This window comes from Xenopus laevis, chromosome 3L (assembly GCF_017654675.1).
Source record: "Xenopus laevis strain J_2021 chromosome 3L, Xenopus_laevis_v10.1, whole genome shotgun sequence".
In the NCBI taxonomy this organism is placed as follows: Eukaryota; Metazoa; Chordata; class Amphibia; order Anura; family Pipidae; genus Xenopus; species Xenopus laevis.
In genome coordinates, this window is record NC_054375.1 from 95,911,078 (window position 1) to 95,937,258 (window position 26,181).

The window sequence follows — 26,181 nt, forward strand, 5'->3', positions numbered from 1 at the left end:
TGGATTTCAGTGCAGAATTCTGCTGGAGCAGCACTATTAACTGATGTGTTTTGAAAAAAATGTTTTCTCCCATGACAGTATCCCTTTAAGTTATATTAAGCTTATGTCCTGCAGTTCCCCCCAGCACAATGGGAAGCTGGTCAGCTCAGGGGAACTAAACAGTGTTTCTTCTTTTTTTTTCATGGTTCACTTTCCAACTGTAGATCTCAGGGTAATGTTAGATCAGTGGAATCCTCTTTGGCACTGCATTTGTACCATGGCTGCTACTTAAAATGATTTACCTTAAAAAGCAACGACCAGTGTTACAATTAAATATTTAATCCAGATTTTTGAAGCAGCAGAAGTATTGCTAGAACGCATCAGCCACAGCTTGTAGAAAAAGAATTTGCCAACATTCCATTACTTTGCAGGGATCAGTGAGTGGTGAATGAGAGTCTTGTTTGGGTTTAAGGCTTGATCACCGATGATTTAACAAGCACCTTTTCTTCATCCAAGTGCAGAGGTCACTTTCTCTTCATTATTTCAGTCATTTCTGGAACTGCCTAAACATTAGAATAGAATACAGTCACATGACAAGCAATACATGATGTATTAAGTCAAGTATACAAAGTACATGTTCTACTTTAGCAATTTCAGCACAGTGACTATACACTGTGTATATTGCTGGAAATAAGATATTCCCATATTTATGGCAGTATTTGCTATCATGATATTATTGGGGATCAATCCGCTTTTGAAATATACAGGTATGGGACCTAAGGTTTTTATTATGTACTTCACACCTTAAGGGGTTATTTATCAAGGTCCGAATTTATCTCAGTACTTCTAATATCTAACTTCGAGCAACTCCGAATTCCTGAATGGACCTTATTTATGAAGAAAAAAGCCCGAAAAAATAGGGTCGGGCAAACTTCCGAGCTTCCCCTGAAAAAATTGTTTAGAGTTTCCCGTAAAAATTAGTTTTTGCGCCAAAACCCCGAAATCAGCGCAGACTCTGGGACATTCCCCATTAACTTATACAGGACCTCGAGAGCCTCTAGGTGCCGGGGATTCCGAGTTTTTAGACCATTGGACTTAAAAAAACTACTAATTTTTCAAGATCTATTAGTTTTTTGAACACTACAAAATTATTCGAGGTTCGGATATTCGGACCTTGATAAATATGCCCCTAAGTCTACTAGAAAATCATATAAACATTAAAAAAAACAATAGGCTTGTTTTGCTTCCAATAAGGATTAATTATAACTTAGTTGGGATTAAGTACAAGCTACTGTTTTATTATTACAGAGAAAAAGGAAATCATTTTTTAAAAATGGAGTCTACGGGAGACGGCTTTCCGTAATTCTGAGTTTTCTGGATGACAAGTTTGCGGATAATTGTTTCCATGCCTGTATAACATTGTGTTACATTAAAATTCTGTTTTACAGAAAGCTACAATCTCTCCGGGTCTCTACAACAAGGATTCCTAAAGGGGTTATTAACCTGTAAGTTAACTTTTAGTATGATATAGAATAGTCAATTATAAGCTACTTTTCAATTGGTCTTCAATACTTTTTTTTTTTTTTTTAATTATTTGCCTTATTCTGACTCGTCCCTGACTCGTCAAATGGGGGTCACTGACAACATCTAAAAAAACAAATGCTCTGAAAGGCTACAACTGTATTGTTATTGTTACTTTTTATTACTTATCTTTCTATTCAGGCCTCTCATTCCTATTCCAGTCTCTTATTCAAATCAATGCATGGTTGTTGGGGTAATTTGGACCCTAGCAACCAGATTGCTTAAGATGCAAATTGAAGAGCTGCTGAATAAAAAGCTAAATAACTCAAAAACCACAAATAATAAAAAAAAACTAAAACTAATTGCAAATTGTCTCAGAATATCACATCATACTAAAAGTTAATTTAAAAGTGAACCACCCCTTTACCTTATGGACTGTGCTATGTTGAGTCACTCTAGCTGGCTTTCTAGGATCTTTATTAGACATTTATCCTCCAACAATCAGGGAAAAATAGTAATTATAAACCAATTATTGGGTCATAAATGGACTGCCAGAATGAATGTTTGGCATTACTGCTACCAAGCGGTTCAACATTCATACAGCTTGCTCCAGGGCACAGGAATAAAGTTGTTACTACTGTTACTACTGTTACTACTACTACTACTACTACTTTCATAAGAGAATCGTTCAATTGTAACTTTGTATTGCTTCCAGATTTCCCCTCTCTGTTTATTATGAGGTTCTATCACTGTTCTGACATGTCCTGCAGTCTCGCTTCAAATCTCCTCTGATGGAAATATTCCTTCAATTATTAAGCATATGTACATTTCCAGCAGGTGGAATTAATAGGCTCCTACAATATCTATTGGGGGAATTGTCGACATGCTGTTTGCTGCAAGTGCAGGGGCTTATATCTGCCAGCAGGCGTTAGTTCAGGAACAGCCAGTGCTGGCTGAGCCACCTGCTTCTCCCAAATGGCCACATCTCGGGCACATAACTGATCCTGTAAAATAGGGGTCCCTAATCATGTACAAACAACAGGGCTGCCAGTCACAGGAATCCACAAGGGAAAGAAATACCTTTACTTTAAGTCTTGCCATATGAGAACATGCCCTTAGCTTTATGACTACACTGGTGCTTGAAAGCTTGTGAACACTATTTAAATATTAAGTGTTTTTTTATACACACTTCCTAAACTCACACTGCATTACAGCAGAAAAATGTAACCCTACAGTGAAACATGGCAATATCAAGGTTTGGGCCTGCTTTGCTTCCTCTGGAGAGGACAGTTTGTCATCATTGATGGGGCTAGGAATTCTAAATGGTACCAGCAAATTCTGTAGGAAAATGTCCAGTAATTAGTGAATTGAAGCTCAAGAGAAAGTGGGACATGCAGCAAGACACAAATGGATCTGCCAAAGAATGGTTAATGCAGAAGAAAGTGAATGCTTTGGAGTGGAATTTGGTTGTGGAAAGGCCTGAAAGCAGGAAAGGAAGTTCATGTGAGGAAGCCCACCCAGAGTTGAAGCTGTTCTGTAAGGAGAAATTACAGTTCCTCCAAGCTCATGTGCAGGACTGGTCAACAGTTACCAGAAATGTTTAGTTGCAGTTATGGCTGCCCAAGGAGGGCACACCCGTTATTAAATGCAAAGACTCCCATAGATGCATCTATCAGGGATGCACCGAATCCACTATTTTGGATTCGGCTGAACCCCCGAATCCTTCACAAAAGATTCGGCTGAATACCGATGGAAAGGGGAAAACATTTTTTACTTCCTTGTTTTGTTACAAAAAGTCACGATTTCCCTCCCAGCCCCAATGCAAATTAGGATTCGGTTCACCCGGGCAGAAGGATTCGGCTAAATCCGGATCCTGCTGAAAAAGGCCGTCCTGACACTCTCGTTACATTATAAAAAATATTTTAAAAAGTAAGACAATGTCTTGGAACTAATCGTAACTAACTAACAAAAATATACATTTATACTGATGACAAAAGAATTGCTTTTCTGTTCTTTAATAGATTTAAGACATGTTGCTCCAAGTCCCAAACCAGCCAGATAATAGATCCCATACCTGTTCTAATCAATTGCTGATTGTGAACGTGGGACCTGACCTTTAGGCTACAAGTTGTCTTGGATACTACATGCTTTTGGGGCAGTCACAAGGGGAAACATAGAGATTCAAATCAATTTACCTTGAACAAGTCTGCCACCAGACCATAATCAGCCACCTGGAAGATTGGTGCCTCAGGATCCTTGTTTATAGCAACAATAGTCTGAAAATATAGATTACAATACACATGAGGTTTGTGTGAGTCCAATGGAAATGGTTTTGTCTCACAGATACAAGGGTATGAGGAATAGGTTGGGGTTAGACAAAGACATTGCAGAAGCATCGAAGGGAGGAAATACAGGATAATCGTCAAAACAAAACAATTTCCAATTATTTTCCATTCTTTATTTTTTACCGTTTTTCCAAAATCTAAGTTGAATGTCCCTGTCTCTGATGTTTGAGTCTGGCAGCTCAGTGGTGCAGACTCTAAACGGTTACAATTTTGCAACATTTAGTTGATACATTTCTCATCAGCATCTCAGCAACTGTTGTATCAATTCTAGCAGCTGCTTTTAATGAAATTTAGGGATTCTGCTCAGCAGACAAGAAATGTATCAACTAAATGTATCAATTTAGAACAGTTTACAGGGTCGGAGACCCCCCCCCCCCTTCTAGAGCTGCTTTAGAAGGTGAAAAATTAAACTTTACACTTCAATATTAGTAAAACGGTCACACAGAAAATCTTTGGAAAAAGTCTATTTCTGGTGAACTGAAAGGTCACAGTCTTTAATCATATTAAAAGTTGTACTGGGACTGCACAGGGATTATATTCACATGATACAAATCAAATGAATTGCAAGGTTATGGATACAGAGAGTTGATCAAAATAACAAGCAAGGGGCATTTTTGCCACTTTGTTGTTATAAAATGCCACAGGCAAATGAGTAAATAAAACCAGGCTACAGTTTGTGTCCCCTGCCAGTTCTTGATGATGTGCTGGTGTTGTCCATTTGTGGGATGGAATTAGAAATGCTGCCACCTGCTACAAATGCCTAAAATACACCAGCATGCCCTTCCTGAGCGGTTTTGTGGCTGCAGACAGAACCATGGCATTTGTAGCCACTTCAAGTAGTAACCCCCAATGCACATGAAGCCTCTTGCTCCTAATTATTCATTTTTAAAGATGGAAGAAAATATGTTTTTTTATGCTTGTACACATTTTCTATTCAAATTAAACATCAAACTGTCATCTTTTGATATTTTCCCCCCCAAACAATTTATACATTACAGAATTACCTTGCTATCTTTCATCCCAGCCAGATGCTGAATAGCTCCGGAGATCCCGACAGCAATGTAGACTTCCTGAGAAAAGTTAAAAAACTCCTTGAAAATCAGAATGCAGTAAGGATTATACCACTCTTATTCACCCCAACCAACAGCACACAGGGTGACCAGGAGACTGGAGACAAACCTTTATACACACGAGCTGCTTTTAGTATGATGTAGAGAGCAATATTCTGAGTCAATTTGCAATTGGTTTTCCTTTTTTATTATTTGTAGTTTTTGAGTTATTTAGCTTTTTATTCAGCAGCTCTCCAGTTTGCAATCTGGTTGCTAAAGTTAAAATTACCCTAGCAACCATGCATTTATTTGAATAAGAGACTAGAATATGAATAAGAGAGGCCTGAAGAGAAAATTGATTAATAAAAAGTAGCACTAACAATACGTTTTTAGCCTTACAGGGCATTTGTCTTTTAGATGGGGTCAGTGACCCCCCATTTAAAAGCTGAAAAGTGAATAAGACGGCAAATCATTCAGAAACTATAGAAAATAACTAATGAAGACCAATTGAAAAGTTGCTTAGAATTGGCCATTCTACAACATACTAAAAGTTAAGTTTAAGGTGACCCACCCTTTAACCATAACATTACCTTACCAAGCCCTTATTGAATGAACACATACACATGAACTTGTTAGGTTTCAGTTTCAATATCAATCCTGTTAATTGAAAAATCATTACAATCAAATTTAATAAAAACAGTCGAAACTGTTCTGAGAATATAACGGATATCGGAGAAGAGTAGTACAATAAATTACAATGAATTAAACAGTTATTTGAATGTATATTTAGACATTACCCAAGGTGGGCAGGTGTACTCATTATACAACATATACATCCTTTTAGTTTCTTCTTAATTTTACTTTTTGATTTATACTCCCCAATTAAGTCTGGGTAATGTTTCTTCTCAGAGAAAATAATATTCAGTCCTACCACCTGTGGAACACTTCTAATAGTACAGTGCAAGGTTAAATGAAAAGGATAACACAGGGAAGGCCAGTCTGCAGGCATCCTGTTGTAGTTATACATGAGGGTTGATCAAGAGCTTCAGGGACACAGGCTGGCAGGATGGATATAAATGGTGGGAAATAGTAAATTATTACAGTAAATTCTGATAAAAGGTATCAGCACACATTTGAAAGTGAAACAAAATTCCAGAATTCTACAGCATTTTGTTGAGAAATAAGGAAACACAAAGCACTCAGAAATAATTGCGTGATTTGCTGGCCAGCAGAGTGTGAAACAAACTCCATCCATAAAACTTTAAGCAGATGATGGAAGGATAGAGGCATTTCTTTTATTTCCTTATTAAACCCTTTAAAAAGCTCTGGGCTGACAGGCTCTTTCATCCTGAATTATCCAAGTCAGCCTTAACTGCAATAGTACAGGCTTCACAAATTGATTCACGAGTCCTTGGGGGCAGCCGGAAAAACATTAAATTGTTGTAAAATATTCATATGTCAGTGCATTTAGCTGAAAGCAGTTGATGTGCTGGTCCCCAGGGGTTAAACATAAAAAGCTATTTGGCCGACGCATTTTGAACTTCCCTTTAATCTCAATAATTAACCCTGCTTGCAGCTAGAAGTGAAGACATAAAGTTGAATGCAAAAGTTTGGGCACCACTGGCCAAATTACTACGTTTAGTTAATTTCATAAGTGAAGAGTAGGAAACAACTACTGCAGAAATCCGTGTGTTAGAAAACAACTTATATGCCGATGTTAATGCACAGTTATATTTTATTTTTCAAAATTCTAAACATAGGAACAAAGAAAATTGTGATGTGCAAAAGTTAGTTAAGTCAGTATTTAGTCAACCATTTTTGGCATGGTTCTAGGGTTGCCACCTTTTTTGGAAAAAAATACCAGCCTTCCTTTAGATTTTTTCCCTAATTATAACATTGAGGTCAACCATCATTACCAGTCATGGCCAGTAAAATACTGGCCAGCTGGCAACCCTACATGGATCACAGCTTGTAAAACTCTTTGGCATCCTGCTAAGTCTTTTGATACTTTTAGGGCTTTTAGCCTAATCTTTCTTGCATATCACTTTTATTTCTAAGATCTTCTTGGGCTGTCTTGTATGTTTAAGATCGACCCACAGATTTATAAAACTTGCCATTCATCTAAAGATCTCATACCTAAAATACAGCTCTTTCCCAGATACAGCAATCTCGAGCTAGGTTACATCGTTATAATATAATCATTTGGCCATTGGCCAAAAACGTCAGACCACAACAATGGTAAATGCAGACTTCTCATCCTGCAGGTAAATGCTGGGTCCTCATGCAGACAACTAAATGCACGGTCCCTTTCCTGTTGGCATTTTTAAACCTACCCGATTGATAACTGGCTGATTATTGGCCAAAAATTGGTCAGGCAGACAGTCGGAGGGCCGGGCCGATAAGGTGGACGGACCTATAAGGTGGACCAAGTAGGCAACTTATTTCTGCCACCTTAAGTCAGGGAAGTTTTTGATGACAATACGGACAATGGAAATTTGCCATCTTTTTATAGCCTTTCCCTGATTTGTAGGCACTATTCAGTTCATATATTTGTCCTACTATATTGTGACAAATGCAGGTAAACACACAAATGCACCATGCACCCATTAGATCAAGACTGGGATTATAATAGCTTGTGTTTGCTTTGTATTGGATTGCATGAGTTACAGGACCATTAGTGAATATATATATTTATAACCTTCTAAATTTGTTTTCCATTGGAAAAATAATATCACTGCATCTATCAGTGCATGGCGTTTCATTTTCATTGTGCATCTGCATCAACAACTGCAGGTTAACTGTGATAATAATAATGCATACAGACCACACCCATGAAAGTCATATATAAATAATGCAGATTCAAATAAGGTCTGTGGATAAGCCAAAGTCAGAACAATATGTCTGTCAGATTTCAGATGAATGTAATTTGCTACTTATTCCAGCCGATTGGTGCCTGTCACGAAACAGCAAATGGTGAGCTTGATATCAACTTCAATCCTCCACCTATGGCAAATTCAGGCAGAGAGAAGCTGAGGCTGCATCTTATGTACCATTAGCCTAACACTTAGAAATACTTACAGGAGCAACAATCTTGCCCGTCTGTCCCACCTGCATGTCATTGGGTACAAAGCCAGCATCTACAGCAGCACGGGAAGCACCAACTACAGACAAAACAGACAATAATATTTGATCAACCCCCTGAACGAAACATTTTAGGCTTTACGCCTGCAGCAAGACATTAATAAACATTTTACAAATGCTTATATGCATAATGTACCCAACTTTAGCAGCAGCCGAACTAAACTGCAGACATATGCACATTACTTCTTCCCGGAAACTGTCTATTTTATCTAAAAACCTACAGGTATAAGGTTTCTGCTGTCATCAGAACTGCTTATTTCTCTAGGGTCCTGTCTAAGTTTACAGTACTTAATATTGCTGTTTTTGTTAGAGTCCCAGCAACTGTACCCCTGTATCACACTACATGGCTGCCCAGAATGTATAAATGTTTTAGTTAGCACTTGATACATATCTGTATCTGTCACAATATATTCATGGAATAGAGAATTCTTTCCTGGAAAGGACACATTTTGCTTTAGTTATTCTAAACCTGGGAAACGGTAGCTGATAATACAGTTATGATCTATATATGCACTCCCTATAGGTTTACAGTGGGGCTCTCTCATACATAAATTACCTGCGGCATTCAGCTGATCTGCCAGATCATATAACAGCTTGAAATTGTCTCCACTCTTTAAACCTCGTCCTAAAATAAAACACAAAGAGTAATAAGGGCAAATATTTAATATAGGGATATTTGCCTAGATTATATCTGACTGGTAGATGCTCAGCATGCTTAGTTTTTATCCTTCTTTTCTAGATCTGCCATTTAGAAAAAGTACAAAAGAATCTCAATGTGCTGATCATACTGCCAGCACAATGTATGCATATCCTGCAGAGAAAAGGTAAATTAACTTCTTATACAACCATGTTACAGGCTGTAGCTAAATAAACCATGAGCTAATAGCTCTTTCAAAAATCTAGGTGTCTCTATTAAATTCGTTTCCATGCAGTCTCGCCAATCAGAAGAAACAATGCCACATGTTGGGCACAAGTTAAAGGTGTTAAACACATATAAATAAGTGTGTAGTGTATGAAGTGAATTTTACTCACATAAGCATATACAAGGCCTAACCAGCTGACTACCTGACCAGATGTATAAGGGATTCATGTGCCTGAACCTACACCAAAGGGTAGAATGAATGAATGAATCATATGACATAGCACAAGGTGTATGCCCCTCAGGGTAACTGTTCTAAACTGTGATTAAGCTACTTTTTTATGCATTCAAGACCTAGGAATAACCGGGGATCAATTAAAATAGATATCAGTGAAGTTGCAATGACATGAAGCCAGGATTCTTAAAATGTGGGATGTGCTTGGAAATCAAGTGATGCACTACTGGACTGCTTGTTCCTAAAACATAGCAACACGACAGTAGCGCCTCCTACACAGAGCCATCAAATTGCATTTCCATAGCTTGCCTATAGCATATAGAGTAATGTCACTAGTGTGTTTTTCAATGTAGGCTAGGCCTGGATGTTGCCTCTGCTAAGGCCTTAGTGATAAAAGGTTAAGAACTGCGGATATATACAGATTAGGGTTGTTGGTTCACTGAAATAATCCAAAGAATTGTGTGTATAGGTGATGGGGTTTTCACCGATTCGAACGTGTGTAGCAGGGAGCAGTGCAAAAAGAAAAGTGCACAGAAAGATTGTGCTTTTTCACTTGTCTCACATTATTGTAATTGATTTTGCGACCAGGTGACTATGGGGCACATTTACTAAGCTCAAGTGAAGAATTCGAATAAAGAAAAACTTTGAATTTCAAAGTATTTTTTTAGCTACTTCGACCATCGAATAGGCTACTACGACCTTCGACTTGAACGTTTCGAAGTAAAAATCGTTTGACTATTCGACCATTCCATAGTCGAAGTACTGTCTCTTTAAAAAAAACTTTGACTACATACTTCGGTAGTTTAAACCTACCGAGGTTCAATGTTAGCCTATGGGGACCTTCCCCAGCACTTTTCTAATCTTTTTTCTGATCAAAGTAAAATCCTTCGATCGATCGAATAAAATCCTTAGATTTTTACTTCGATCGATCGCAGGATTTGCGCAAAATCCTTCGAATTCAATATTCGAAGGATTTTACTTCGAGGGTCGAATTTGAGGGTTTATTAACCCTCGATATTCGACCCTTAGTAAATGTGCCCCTATATGTGCGTTTTAACTTATAAATAGCCAGTCATGGACAATAAGCAGTCAGCTGTATATTAGAGGTGTATATCCAGTGTGTTATCAATAAGGCTGCTTACCAGGGGTCCAACCCAACAGTGTGGATCTACTTAAGAAAAGTGGGCAAGCAATTACTAGAAAATGTAGTTACATTGGTTTTTGTATTTTCATGCAACGTTCCTAAACTTGTGGCTCTGGCTCTAGTGTCTATTTGACATATGACTAGCAAAATTACTATTGAAGATACAGGCTTTCCTCTACAGAATGTTGTAACCAGAACAAGGAGTGTGCAATATCCTGGCACTATAGTTTACTCTATTTAGAAGTAGCAACATCGTCCACTGTAACATGTGAGGAGCATGGGAGTGAAGTTGTGGCTAATGCTGAGAAACCCCTGGCATAGTCTTGCTGATTTTTTATTTACTTTTTAGATCTGATCCTTTGTAAAATGGAATTAACACAGTTTGCATTGTGAGTCTCTCACCTCCAGATACAACAACCTTGGCACTAGTCAGCTCCGGACGGTCGCTCTTTGTCAAACTCTGATGAAGCCACTCAGATAATCCAACTGGTGCAGATGGAGCCACTAGAGAGATTGGATAAAAAGCTTTTATTAGAACAATCATTTTCCAATAACATTGTTTGCTTGTAAGTCTATAAATACAGGAACTGGATTTGTTACAGCAAAGCGGTAGGGATGCACCGAATCCAGGATTCGGTTCGGGATTCGATTTTTTCAGCAGGATTCGGATTCGGCCGAATCCTTCTGCCAGGCCGAACCCGAGCCCTAATTTGCATATGCAAATTAGGGGAGGGAAATCACGTGACTTTTTGTCAGAAAACAAGGAAGTAAAACATTTTTCCCCTTCCCACCCCTAATTTGCATATGCAAATTAGGGTTTGGATTTGGTTCGGTATTTGGCCAATCTTTCACGAAGGATTCGGGGGTTCGGCCGAATCCAAAATAGTGGATTCGGTGCATCTCCACAAAGCGCATATTTTTTAAGCTTCTCTATTGATGTAAACTTTAAAGGGTAGGATAGCACAGTGCAAGTAAAGAATGTCAATTTGCTAAATGTCTGTTTGCAATAACAAGAGGAAACAGAAGTTCCTTCCCATTTCTAGAGCTCCAATGGGAGCTGTGAAAGGTTCTTGTCAGCCAACTTAAGTATGATGAGCTAAAAAATACCCCATGTATTAATTATCCACAGGGAAGTATCCCCATGCTTTAAAATCAGGGTAATCTATACATTGTTTAAAGTGATTTATATTTGACCTTCTATTTAAAAAAAGGGTGCGGAAGAGGGTTAAGACATGGGTGTGTCAGTTGATCTATATGTCCCTCACATTTTATACAAGCTGTTTCTATTCACACACCCCTATAGAGTAGTGTAGCTTAATTTGTTGAATTTATGGACATGTAGCAAATAGTCATGTGATTGTGATACCAGTTAGGAAATTAATGAGAATACTGGGGAGGAAAAAAGCTAATTTAGAATGTATTAATAATATAAGAATAAAAAGCAGAACAGATGTATTACTAGATGATTATTTAAAGGGTTAATACATCTCAAAATCATCAGCATTGCATCTATAAAACATATTTTTGTTCAAATAGTTAGCACAATAATACTTAACAATTAACACGGGATTAACACCTCTGATCGGCATCTCATTATACTTTATTTAAGTAGTCAATATACCAAGAGAACCATGACTTACATTAATAAAAGCCGTTTCCAATATTCTCTATGACTGTGGTCCAAAACAAAAAACATATCTGAACAACAGCCACAAAATCCTGGAACAATGGGCTAATCATTAAAGTGACTGGGGATTAATTCATCCACTGCATTCCAATTAAATCTTTACAACAGTCTTACCTGTGTCTGAGCTTGCACTTCCACCTGATGCTGGTGCAGCCTCAAAGGATGTCCCTCTTATAGAAAATATCTTGACAGACTCCTCACACTTCACAGTACATAAAGCATTACCTGCATAAATAAAAAGTCACACAACTGGCTTGAGGTTGCTAGTGAGTTACAAATTATATAGTTATACAAATAAATCTAATATTTACACAAATAATGCTGCAACATTTCAGGGCTGCATGCCCTTTTTTCAAGCAAAACAAAGAGGCAGGAAAGGATACCTAAAAGTTTTACAGTATATCTAGGTATGAAAGGAAACCAAATGCTAACATTTGTGTGGGTGAGCATTTAGGGAATAGTGATCATAACATGGTCTCCTTTGAGATTCTGTTGCAGAAGCAATTCTATAAGGGAGTAACTAAAACACTAAATTTCAGACGTGCAAACTTTGACAGTATAAGGGCATCTCTGCAACATATTAAGTGGGAAATGCTTTTCACAGGGTTAAACACAGAACAAAAATGGGAAGTCTTTAAAATGCTGCTTAATAAATATACTTGTCAGTATATTCCACTTGTAAGCAAGGAACGTCGTTGCAAAGCAAAACCTTTTTTGTTCAATAGAAGCGTTGGTGTTGAGGTGGGTAAGAAAAGACGTGCTTTTAAGGCTTTCAAGTTAGCTGGTACAGCCGAAACATTTATAAGGTACAAGGAGGCCAATAAATCATGCAAAGAAGCTATAAGGCAAGCTAAAATTGCTATAGAAAAGGATATTGCAGCAAGCAGTAAAAAAAATCCAAAATTATTTTTTAAATATGTCAATAGTAAAAAAATGAAGCAGGAAGGGGTGGGACCCTTACTATCAGAGGGGGGTCAGCTGGTTGATGAAAACAAAATAAAAGCGCAGATTCTGAACTCGTATTTTTCATCTGTCTACACAAATGAAGAACTAGTAAGTGAAGGTTTCCTTCTTAACACTCCCAATTCTAGTAATACAACTAATGATGCATGGTTCACACATGAAGAAATTCAAAAGAGACTTGAACATGTTAAGATTAACAAAGGTCCAGGGCCAGATGGTATTCATCCCAGGGTAATGTAAGGCCAAAAGGCCTCAGAGGTAGTGAGGACCAAGGGAGGAGGTAGCAAAAGTCCAAGTTCGCGGTACAAATAGGGATGAGACGAGAGAATGGTCAAACAGGCAATAATATCAGTCCAGGCAGAAGAGGTTCGAAGTCGAAGAATTAAGCTAGAGGTCGGTACACAAAATAGGCAAGAATATCACAAGAACACACCCAGGAATAGCAAGCTAAAACCTATAATTGGGCATAGGTGAATTCCCAGAGCTCCTTAATATAGTCCCAGATTTTGGCGCCAATTTGGACGCATCGGCGTCATAACGTGCGCGCGGACGCGCTGGCGTCAGCGACCGACGCGCTGACGTGTGCGACTGACGCCGGCGCCAATTATTGACGCCGACGTCTATTCCGTCGCCGGCGACCAATCAGAGTGCGGGAAGAGGTCGTCGTCATCCGGCTGCGTCCGTGAGGAACCAGGGAGCCGCCATCTTGGACGCCATCTTGTAAACTAATTTCGGGCTCCATTACAGTACCCCCCTCCCTAGGGGGGGCCTCAGGACCACCTGGGTTAGAAGGAAACTGCCGATGAAATTTTCGGACCAGGAGAGGAGCATGGACATCCGAACTTCTTATCCAGGAGCACTCCTCAGGGCCGAACCCCTTCCACTCAATGAGGTATTGTAGGGTACCCCTCAAAACCCGGGAATCCAGGATTCTTTTCACCTCAAATTCCTGATGACCGTCCACCATGACAGGAGCTGAGGAGGAAGAAGAAGAAGTACCTGCAGGTTTGAGCAAGGAGACATGGAAGGCGTTTGGAATCCGCATTTCCGGGGGAAGTTGTAATCGGACCGCCACCGGATTGATGATCTCAGCGATGGAGAAGGGGCCAATAAACTTGGGACCAAGTTTAGGAGAGGGGACTTTGAGACGAATGTTCCGTGTAGACAGCCAAACCTTGTCATCGGGTGCATACGGAGGGGAAGGAATTCTTCTCTGATCGGCGAATTTCTTCTGGACCAAGGAACTTTTCTCCAGATTGACGACAGTGGCGTGCCAGATGGCTGACATGTGGGCAGCTTGGTCATTGGCGGCAGGGACATTGGTGAGTAATAAGTCCTGAGGAAAAGCCAAAGGGTTAAGACCATACATACAAAAAAAAAGGGGATTTTTCAGAAGAAACGTGTAAAGCATTGTTATGTGCGAATTCAGCCCACGGAAGTAGATCCGCCCAATCGTCTTGGCACAACGATACATGGCATCGAAGAAACTGTTCCAGGGCCTGGTTAACCCTCTCGGCTGCTCCATTAGACTGTGGATGGTAAGAAGAAGAAAATTGAAGAGAAACACCAAGGGCTTTACACAGGGACCTCCAAAACTTGGAAACAAATTGAGAACCACGGTCAGAGACAATTTCAGCAGGGAAACCGTGGAGGCGAAAAATGTGTTTAATAAATAATGAAGAAAGTTCAGGAGCAGAGGGGAGTTTCCGAAGAGGAGTAAAATGTGCGACTTTACTGAATCTATCAATTACCACCCAAATAACTGTATAACCAGAGGAGTTAGGGAGATCCACAATGAAGTCCATAGATAGATGAGTCCATGGGCGAGAAGGGATGGGTAACGGTAGGAGTAGCCCCTTAGGAGGGGAACGTCCAGACTTGGATACAGCACACACAGAGCAAGAAGAAACAAAGTCTTTGACATCCTTTCTTAGGGAAGGCCACCATACAAGGCGAGACAGAAGTTCAGTGGTTTTTCTGATTCCAGGATGCCTGGCCTGTTTGGAGCTGTGGGACTGAACCAGAATGGAATGACGGAGTTCAGGAGGGACAAAAGCAATACCAGCAGGGGTTCCTACAGGAGCAGAGGATTGAACTGACAATAGCTGGGAAGCCAAGGAAGGAAATAGAGCAGCGATGATCTTTGTAGGAGGTACAATGGATTCTGGTTCGACAGAAGAGATATCTTCGAGAAGAAAGCTTCTGGAAAGAGCGTCCGCCTTCTTGTTTCTAGCACCAGGACGAAAAGTTAGAATGAAATTAAAACGAGAGAAGAATAGTGCCCACCTGGCCTGACGAGGGTTGAGGCGTTTGAGTGTCTGGATATACTCTAGATTTTTATGGTCCGTAAAGATGGTCACAGGGACGGAAGAGCCTTCCAGCAAATGTCTCCATTCCTCTAGGGCAAGTTTAACGGCCAGTAACTCACGATTTCCAACATCATAATTCTGTTCAGAAGAGGTGAATTTTTTCGAGAAGAAAGCGCAAGGATGTAGTTTTCCATCAGTAGACGCTCTTTGGGACAAAATTGCTCCAGCACCGACATCTGAGGCATCAACTTTAATGAAGAATGGCTGGCAAGGTTCAGGGTGTCTGAGAATGGGAGCAGAAGAAAAAGAAGCTTTAAGATTCTTGAATGCTTCCAAAGCTGAAGATGGCCAATGCTGAGGCTTACCCCCTTTTCGGATAAGAGAAAGAATGGGAGCAATTTTGGATGAGAACCCCTTGATAAATTGTCTATAATAGTTAGCGAAGCCAATAAATCTTTGGATAGCTTTGATACTGGTGGGGAGAGGCCAGTCCTGGATAGCGGAGATCTTGGCAGGATCCATTCTGAAACCCTGTTGAGAAATAATGTAACCAAGGAAAGAGATGGACGATACTTCAAAAGAACACTTCTCCAACTTGGCAAATAAGTTATTTCTCCGCAGACGGGAAAGGACTTCTTGGACTTGAAGACGGTGCTCAGCAAGGTTCCTGGAAAAAATAAGGATATCGTCCAAGTACACCACTACGTATTGGCCCAGTAAATCCCTGAAAATGTCATTTACGAATTCTTGGAAGACCGCGGGGGCGTTACAGTCGCCGAATGGCATTACAAGGTATTCATAATGCCCGTCGCGGGTGTTGAATGCGGTCTTCCATTCATCTCCCTCTCTGACCCGGATTAAATTATACGCCCCACGAAGATCCAACTTGGTGAAAAGACAAGCCCCTTTGAGTTGATCGAACAGTTCAGAGATGAGAGGAAGGGGATAACGGTTTTTAATAGTAATTTTGTTTAAACCTCTATAATCAATGCAGGGCCGCAAACCTCCATCTTTTTTCTCTACAAAGAAGAAGCCGGCTCCAGCCGGGGAAGAGGAAGGACGAATAAAGCCTCTTTGCAGATTCTCTTGAATGTACTCCTTCATGGCATGGTTCACGGAAGGAGAAAGCGGGTAGGGGCGACCCCTGGGAGGCATGGTTCCAGGAAGGAGTTCGATGGGGCAATCATAGGGACGATGGGGAGGCAGGACTTCGGCAGACTTTTTATTGAAGACGTCAGAAAAGGCTTGATAAACAAAGGGCAAAGAAGAATTTGAAGACACAGATGAAACTTTAATGATGGATTTGGTGGGTAAACAATTTTGTTGGCAGAAAGAACTCCATCGGGAAATCTGAGACGAAGCCCAGTCTATTACTGGGTTATGAATATTCAACCAGGGTAAGCCAAGCACAACGGGAGTAGAAGCACAATCAATTAAAAAGAAGGACAGTCTTTCAAGATGCATGGTTCCCACAATAACAGAAAGTTCATTGGTGGAGTGGGAAATTGTAGCAGAAGACAATGGACGATCATCAATCGCCAATGCACGAAGGGGAACAGCCAGAGATCGCAGGGGAATGGAGTGGCTTTCAGCGAAGACTTTATCCATGAAATTCCCAGCTGCGCCGGAGTCAAGGAAAGCTTCAGAAGAAATCGTCTGGGTTCCAAAACGAATCTGCACAGGAAGGAGGAAGCGTTGAGCAGAAGAATGGGGAGAAGGAGCAATTCCACCCAGGTAAGTCTCCCCAGTCTTACCTAGGTGTTGGCGTTTCCCGGCTTCACTGGGCACTCATAGGCGAAGTGGGATTTTCCACCACAATAGAGGCAAAGTCCAGCCGCCCTTCTCCGAAGCTTCTCCTGTTCGGTCAGACAGGCCCGTCCGATTTGCATAGGCTCTTCCGCAGGCAGGGAAGAAGAAGAGGAAGCCGCAGGAGTAGGAGAAGGCAAGGTGGAAGCCGGATTGGGAAGGAAGGGTCTTTGAAATCGAGGAGCCAGAGTAGGTTGGAACCTGTGGAATCTCTTGGTTGGGGAGCGCTCTCTGTCGAGTTCAGCTTGAAACTCCCTCTGCCGAGTATCTACCTTTATGGCCAAGGCGACTAGATCTTCCCAACGGGATGGAATTTCCCTGGACACCAGATCACTTTTTATGCGTATCGCCAGGCCATTGTAAAAGGCAGCGTGATACCCGTCATTATTCCACGAAGTCTCTGCAACCAGGGTGCGGAATTCAATAGCGTACTCCGAGACAGGGCGAGTTCCCTGTTGAAGATGGAACAGGCGTGCAGAAGAAGCTGTGGCCCGACCTGGAGCATCAAAGACCACACGAAGTTCGTGAACGAAGGACCTGGCATTGTCGATAATAGGATCCTCCTTTTCCCATAGAGGTGAAGCCCACTCCAATGCCTTCCCTTGCAGGCGGGAGAATATGAAGCCCACCTTGGCACGTTCGGAAACGAATTGGCTGGGTGAGAGTGCAAAGTGGACCTCGCACTGATTGATAAACCCACGGCAGGCTGCAGGATCACCACTGTAGAGTGGGGGAGCCGGAATGCGGGGCTCGGAGACGTGGAGTGCAGCCACAGGTACAGGTTCAGGATCAGCGGGTGTTAGAGCCGACAGCTTTGCCAGTATTGTTTCCAGAGCCTGACCAAAATGGGACTGCTGTACCTCATAGGACTGCATCCGGGAAGCCAGACCACGAAGCGCTCCACCGACATCAGGCGGCGCTGGATTTTCCTCCGAAGGGTCCATGGCCCAATTATAATGTAAGGCCAAAAGGCCTCAGAGGTAGTGAGGACCAAGGGAGGAGGTAGCAAAAGTCCAAGTTCGCGGTACAAATAGGGATGAGACGAGAGAATGGTCAAACAGGCAATAATATCAGTCCAGGCAGAAGAGGTTCGAAGTCGAAGAATCAGGCAAGAGGTCGGTACACAAAATAGGCAAGAATATCACAAGAACACACCCAGGAATAGCAAGCTAAAACCTATAATTGGGCCGCCATCTTGGACGCCATCTTGTAAACTAATTTCGGACTCCATTACAGGTAATTAGCGAGCTTAGCTCTGTGATTACCAAACCTCTTTACTTAATTTTTCAGGATTCATTGAGATCTGGCATAGTGCCGAGAGACTGGCGAATTGCTAATGTGGTGCCACTATTCAAAAAAGGATCCCAAAACTATAGGCCAGTTAGTCTGACGTCAGTATTAGGAAAGCTTTTCGAAGGGTTAATAAAGGATAAGATACTGGACTTCATAGCAAATCATAATACTATGAGTTTGTGCCAGCATGGTTTTATGCGTAATAGATCTTGCCAGACTAACTTAATTTCTTTTTACGAGAATGTAAGTAGAGACCTCGATTCAGGGATGGCAGTGGATGTGATTTACTTAGACTTTGCTAAAGCATTTGATACAGTGCCACACAAAAGGTTACTGGTTAAATTAAGGAATGTTGGCCTGGAACATAGTATTTGTACCTGGATAGAGAACTGGCTAAAAGATAGACTACAAAGAGTGGTGGTAAATGGAACATTTTCTAATTGGACCAGTGTTGTTAGTGGAGTACCGCAGGGCTCTGTACTAGGTCCCTTGCTTTTCAACTTGTTTATTAATGACCTGGAGGTGGGCATTGAAAGTACTGTTTCTATTTTTGCAGATGATACTAAATTGTGCAGAACTATAGGTTCCATGCAGGATGCTGCCACTTTGCAAAGTGATCTGTCTAAACTGGAAAACTGGGGCAGCAAACTGGAAAATGAGGTTCAATGTTGATAAATGCAAGGTTATGCACTTTGGCAAAAATAATATAAATGCAAGTTATACAATAAATGGCAATGTGTTGGGAGTTTCCTTAAATGAAAAGGATCTAGGGGTCTTTGTAGATAACACGTTGTCTAATTCTGGGCAGTGTCATTCTGTGACTACTAAAGCAAATAAAGTTCTGTCTTGCATAAAAAAGGGCATTAACTCAAGGGATGAAAACATAATTATGCCTCTTTATAGGTCCCTGGTAAGGCCTCATCTGGAGTATGCAGTTCAGTTTTGGACTCCAGTCCTTAAGAGGGATATAAATGAGCTGGAGAGAGTGCAGAGACGTGCAACTAAATTGGTTAGAGGGACGGAAGACTTAAATTATGAGGGTAGACTGTCAAGGTTGGGGTTGTTTTCTCTGGAAAAAAGGCGCTTGCGAGGGGACATGATTACACTTTACAAGTACATTAGAGGACATTATAGACAAATGGCAGGGGACCTTTTTACCCATAAAGTGGATCACCGTACCAGAGGCCACCCCTTTAGACTAGAAGAAAAGAACTTTCATTTGAAGCAACGTAGAGGGTTCTTCACAGTCAGGACAGTGAGGTTGTGGAATGCACTGCCGGGTGATGTTGTGATGGCTGATTCAGTTAATGCCTTTAAGAATGGCTTGGATGATTTTTTGGACAGACATAATATTAAAGGCTATTGTGATACTAAACTCTATAGTTAATATAGGTATGGGTATATAGAATTTTAATTAAAAGTAGGGAGGGGTGTGTGTATGGATGCTGGGTTTTCATTTTGAGGGGTTGAACTTGATGGACTGTCTTTTTTCAACCCAATTTAACTATGTAACTATATTATCAAGACTCGTTATGGATGATTAATCTCAAAGGAATGCTACGTGTGCCACCACCCGATAGTGTAGAAATATTACCCTACTGCACATGCAACATCCAAATCTGCCACAATGAATTATGCTTTCCTTGTCCTTTAATAAATAAAAAACAAATATAAAAATGAAAATATTACTGTAGCAGCCTATGAGTAAGTGCCCCGACAGGCATGAAACACGTTAGGCCATTTTTTGTCCTAATAAATGACTTTATACTTTTAATATACTTTTGATTTTTTCACTTTTCCTGGGAAAAACCCACTATACATCGATATTCTACAATGTAATTCACACCCTTGGACTGGGGTGGACTGTGGGGATTCCCTTGGACTATTACCTTACATATACAGATTATTTAACTACAAGGTGTGGTGCTTTACCTTTTTTTAAACTTTATTTTTGGGCTAAACATGTACTGCTTATTGATTCTTTCAAATATCACCGTAGGTCATATGTCAAAGCTCTGCTGGGATTTCTCGTCTTAGGACATGGATTGTATGTTGATGAGACAAGACTCAAAAACAGCAGGAAGTATTAATATTAAACGGAACATGTAGGGAAGGTAGGACCTGATACTACTGTACCTAAATACTCACGCAATAATAATAACACAATCTACTATCAAAGGTCACCTAAAGAAGGCACAACATATTAAAAATGGGGTAACATAAAGCCTCTACAAAAGTATTAAGTTAGTGAATCCCCCACTTTCAAGATAAAAAAAATGGTATATCCAAAACATGTTTCCTCCCTCTTTTTCCTTTCCACCCAATCAGTCTATGCCCTTATGATAAACCAAAACATTAGCTACAAAAGATGATTACAGAAATAATTTGTCAGTTTTAACATTAACATATAAATAATAGAATGATGTACTATGGAAACAGATGAGAACAATGTGACTTTACATTCTTTAATAAAGATTTCTCACCAGCATAGATGGCCCTTACAAATGTATCTGGAGATTTAATCTCAATGACATCGGATACAGGAGCCACATCAAGCTTTGCTGCAATTCTTGGTAGAAGACTCTAGATACAAATAATGAATAAAAACATCACAAGATGACAGCAATTTCTTCTTCTATTTTTTAGTGTTTGTCCAGCTTTACTATTTAATACAACCAAGAATCATTTGAGGCCTAATCACCTTTCCAAACGCTGAAGCTCCAGCACAAATGTGAGTGAAATTGAACTTCTTCTGTGCTTCCAAAACCAGTGGAGTCAGCTCCTCTTTAAAGACAGAAAGACAGAATTATTACCGTACTATTTCCATCAAACTGTACTCCAGTAATCAGTGTTGTTATTTTTAGTTGAAACAAAAATGGACAAGCTCAAATATGTTATCAAGTACTAAGAAGAATGTACAACTGGATTTTGCCAATGCCTCTGATCCTGCAGAATGGTAATACTTAAAAAAAAAAAATTAACTTGTAAAGGGGGCCCTGGCACCAATGTTTTTTTTAAAAGAAATTTTGGGCCCCAATTTTTTTTTAACTTGTAAGGGGGCCCTGGCGCCAATGTTTTTCTAAAAAATATTTTTTTTGTGGCCCCAATTTTTTTTTAACTCGTAAGGGGGGGCCCTGACACCAATGCTTTTTTTAAAAAAATATTTTTTAACTTGTAAGGGGGGCCCTGGTGCAAATTTTTTTATTTTAGAAAAATTTTTTGGGGCCCCAATTTTTTAACTTGTAAGGGGGACCCTTCACCAATGTTTTTTTAAAAAATATTTGTTTTGGGGCCCCGATTTTTTTTTGTTAGGGGGCCCTGGCACCAACATTTTTTTTAAACTTATAAGGGGGCCCTGACCATCAATAGCTTTTTATAACTTGTGTATGTGGGGGGGTTACTTTTTATTGCCGATGTCTGTGTGGTCTTTTAACTGTGATGTGGAGTGGGCGGGGTTTGGGGTGGGGCGGGGCTTGGGCGCTAGGGTGGGTGGGTCCCCGTGATTTCTAATGGCGGTCCTGTGTGTGTGTGAGTTAACTCCCAGATAATTTGGTGTGTGTGTGTCACTGAACCTGAAAGAATCGACTGGAAAGCATTTGCTCTTTCCTATTAGTAAATCGTATAATTGTTTTAAATACTGTGTGTGTTGGCAGTTAAAAATTCAGCCCTCTCTGGCCCCTTCCTCTACCTATTGTGATGGCATCCGAGAGAGAGCATCATAATAGTTAAGTTCTGCCTGAGAACAGCTGGATTTAGGCAAGAAAGGGGTACAAAGTTTCAATCCAAAGATGTTCTGCAAGAAGTCTCTTTGTTCCTCTTGTGTGGGTTTCCTCTGATCCTAGTCTAGTGTGTGAATTTGCTTGGGACCTTAGCTGGTAAGCTCCAATGGGGCAGTGACTGATGTGACCAATGAACAATCTCTTTAAAGTGCTGTCAGCGCTATATAAAGGATAAAAATATTTAAAAAAAATCAATAAGTATAGGTGCCAATCTCTACACCACACTCTAGCTTACAACAAAGCAGCAAAACATTCAAATTTTTTTATTTACTGACTGGCAACAGATTACATAGCTCTCTACAAGGAAAGATATTGATTTTCAGCAATGGATCTAACCACATCATGGCAAGTTGCAACCACTGTCCCATAGCGTTAAAGGACACCAATGAGATAAATGAACTCCACAAAAGAAATGCATCCGTTTTGGGAGAGTGAATGTTCTTCCCTACAGCTGTTGTATGCCATCATTTGTAACCTGACTGTTCTTTTTGTTCCAGTTTTTTTCCTTCTTTAAGTACAGGTGGCAAAGTGGAGTTAAAAGTAGTTTATTAATAGTGAAAGAAAGTAAGTTAGGAATGGTCAAGGAAAGCATGAGAGAAAACAAAGATGTATTTATAGTTAGTAGCCAGCTAATTCTTTGTGTAAACAGGAGAAATAGATTTGAAGGGAAAAAAATAAGGGAAAAGTTGACAGAATATTAAGACAATAATAATAATACGTGACCCTTACCTGGTAAAAATCCCTTGTACGATTCATGCTGTGATATGAACAGTTTTGACACTCCCTGTATCTTTGCCAGCTCCTCTGCTACCTGAGACCATAAATACCATCAGAACACGATGCAAGGTATTAATCACTGTACAGATAAAAATCTAGACCCCTTGTCTAGAGGGCACAATTATGCCCATTTGCTACAGAGTATGTCACAGAAACAAATAAATACAAAACAAATTCCTAAAAAAATCCTTAAAATTACCCATTTATTTGAAATTATATTCAAGCTTATGTGAGATGTGACTACTGCTCGTAAATATAGCACATGGAATGTTCGAGAAACAATTCTTCCATGTGTCTTGCACAATAGCATAAGTGTAAGCTGTTTGAGATAAACTGAATTAACACAGTCTAGCCAACAAGAAATATGGCAAGATGCCCAGGAGGTGACATGAAACAAAATACATACGTTGGCATCATGATGATTAAAGGACACAGATCTACTAATAATTTGATAAAGTTATATTCTTTGGAGAATGATTGGTTACATTGACATCCTTGCATCCAATATGGCCTAGCTGTTTGTAATAGGATGAACACAGAGAATAAAAAACAGACTTCCTTGCTTTTACAAGACAGACTGTAGAAAGATGCCTTGGGGAGGTGCACAGAGGGGCAGCGTGAATTGAGGAATCTGTACCAGAGAGCAGTAAGGAGCAGAACATAGAAGGACAGAAAACACAGCAAGGAGACCCCATGGACACGGGTGCTCTAATACAGAGGTGAGACGTAGGACATGGATGCACTAATACAGAGGGAGACGCAGGACACAAGCGCCCTAATATTGAGGGGAGACGCAGGACACAACCACCCTAATACAGAGGGGAGACGCAGGACACAAGTGCCCCAATATAGAGGAGAGACAGGATACAAACGCCCTAATACAGAGGGTAGACGCAGGACACGGGTGCCCTAATACAGAGGGGAAACACAGGGCACGGGCACCCTAAAACAGAGGGGAGACACAGGCGCCCTAATACAGAGGTGAGACGCAGGACATAGGTGTCCTAATACAGAGGGGAGACACAGGACAAAGGCGTCCTAATACTGAGGGGAGACAAAGGACATGATCGTCCTAATTCAGAGGTGAGACGCAGGACACAGGCGCCCTAACACAGAGGAGTGTGTGTAGGAATATACATAGTTGAGACAGAACATAAAGCAGAGAGCCATAAAGTGAGAGGTAAACCATGGCACAGAGGCAGCCTAGTAGAGAGGAAAGCGAAGCAGAATGGAAAGGACTCCATAAAGTCAATAAGTAAGTTCAGAACTAGTATGGTCTCTTACACGTCACCTGTAGGAGTACAATAGAATGCAATACTACATATATTGTGCATAACTGTTGTCATATTATTACCATGAGTAACATTAACTGGTAGATCGAGTGACATTGTAAGTAAAAGAATATTAGGAAGATATGAGGATGTAAGTGACTGTAAGTCAGTGTAATTATAAACGAATGTGTGCACTCTAATGACAAAGAGACCTACCTTAGTGCAGTCGGTCCCAGCCACCAGACAGGATACATCTCCCCCAAGTCTCTTGGCAGCAGTTATGGCGCTGAGAGTGACCGGGGTTACCTGCTGGGTGTCATGCTCTGCAATAACCAGGGCACTCAGGAGTCGGCGCAGAGTTGGGGTCTATAGACAGAAGCAGAGGGGATCACTTTCACATTGTTCTGCTGGAGAGAGAGGGGCGTCCAACCTCCAAATGTTAGCACTTAGCACTCTACTTCTACGCTTCTTAGCGAGTGCTTACATATGAGGAAAGAACTGTAGTTGTGTAAGCAAATTATATAAGGCATTTCTATGTGTCCTGTGTAGTCTCATTGCGTAACTGCGCTGCTCCAACACAACGTGCTACTGTAATTAGAGGAGACCGACTGGTCAGAAACTACTCACCCCCTTCTGCCTCCCGGTACTCAATGCTCGGTACATGTTGAACTCTCGGATAGACACAGAGGTGACCCGACCACTGACAGCTTCAGCTAGTGACTCAGTCACCACCTGGCGCAAACTGATGACGTCAAATTCATTGTAGCCGAGTGGCCGGGACAAAGACTCCTAAGCACAGGGTGAAAATAGAACGTATTTATTTAAAATCTATTAGAGACAACGGCATGAGCAGTAGGAAATACACCGCCTCATGAAAACAAAGATCCAAAGTAAACGTGTTTTTCAGCTGACTTCTACTGGTTTCAGTAGTCAGAGCCAATAATGCAGAAAATATCAATGAGAGTTGAGACACAGGTCTGGACTGGGAGTCAAAATAGGCCCTGGCATTTTAAGTTCAAAGAGGCCCCACAGCCCCCCACCAGCCCACTAAATAGCGACTGTCTATGGCATCGCACAGCAGCCCCGCTGGCATTTGCCAAAACCCACAGACTGCCAGTCTGGGCCTGTTGAGACACTCACGAAATGGAGGTCAAGTGTGCCTGGGTGCAGTCCTCGATCGGTAACATCAATTAGAAGTAGTAGAGATCGCACTCACAGGTCTTAATGTAGAAAAAGAACATTTATTGTGGACAAGTGCTGACGTTTCGGCTGATACAACAGCCTTTCTCAAAGTGGAAAAGGTGTCACACAAACGGAAATAAATACACAGTGTGGAGGGAACAAAATCAAGTTCAGAAGGAGACACCGGGGGCAGAGGAAATTCAGCACTTGTCCACAATAAATGTTCTTTTTCTACAAAATAAATGTTCTTTTTCTACATTAAGACCTGTGAGTGCGATCTCCACTACTTCTAATATATATATATATATATTTAAGTAAGTTAATAGCAGGGATTGTACTTTGTGAATGCGTTAAATGCAGCATTGCAATTGGGGATTCAATCAAATCAAAGCACTTTTTGCAATATTCAGATACCACTGACTGCTTAGTATTCTGGGCAACTAGAATGAACGAATATAGAATGAACGATATATAGTGTATCTCCTGTTTAATAGTTATGCCTTCTTTAGTGTGTTTGGTTGTGGCTGCCACTTTTGAAGCAGTCAAGTAGTCTCAAATGGGATTGATTAGCTTCCGATCTTCACACAGTCTCTCTACTATGGTTCCCAATGAACATCCAAATATGATCAGCAATGCAAGGCTAAAGGAGAAATAAACAAGACAGAAAGGATAGGAGCATATAGTGCACTACTTATGGTTAAATTCCTCCTGCACTCAGTGTCAATTTTTACTCTGTGTTCAGTAAACGTAGGTTTAGTTGCCTTTTAAATTGCCATTAAGTCCCTCACACAGCGGTCTAAAATGAAGGTCAAAACATAGGCACGTTGCCCATAGTGTAAAA

At 40.7% G+C, this 26,181-nt stretch overlaps 1 protein-coding gene across 1 annotated transcript; it reads right to left on the bottom strand.

Moving 5' to 3' along the window:
• Positions 1 to 302: 302 nt before the first annotated feature.
• On the bottom strand, positions 303 to 24,888 carry etfa.L (electron transfer flavoprotein subunit alpha L homeolog). The gene is made up of 12 exons (NM_001095385.1): positions 24,786 to 24,888; positions 24,375 to 24,524; positions 22,840 to 22,921; positions 21,033 to 21,115; positions 20,815 to 20,914; positions 12,075 to 12,185; positions 10,676 to 10,777; positions 8,592 to 8,660; positions 7,973 to 8,055; positions 4,850 to 4,915; positions 3,696 to 3,776; positions 303 to 542 (listed from the first exon to the last, which is right to left on the bottom strand). Exons 1-12 carry the CDS (start codon positions 24,819 to 24,821, stop codon positions 504 to 506), a joined length of 1,002 nt encoding a protein of 333 aa, NP_001088854.1. The 5' UTR covers positions 24,822 to 24,888; the 3' UTR covers positions 303 to 503.
• Positions 24,889 to 26,181: the final 1,293 nt, after the last annotated feature.

What these genes read in the sequence shown, in the direction of transcription:
- etfa.L (NM_001095385.1), bottom strand. Translation starts at nt 24,821, where the DNA reads ATGTACCGAGCATTGAGTACCGGGAGGCAGAAGGGG. An exon ending in GTACCGGGAGGCAGAAGGGG is followed by an intron (nt 24,525 to 24,785) that starts GTGAGTAGTTTC and finishes TTCTGTCTATAG; the next exon opens with ACCCCAACTCTGCGCCGACT. An exon ending in CTGGGACCGACTGCACTAAG is followed by an intron (nt 22,922 to 24,374) that starts GTAGGTCTCTTT and finishes TTATGGTCTCAG; the next exon opens with GTAGCAGAGGAGCTGGCAAA.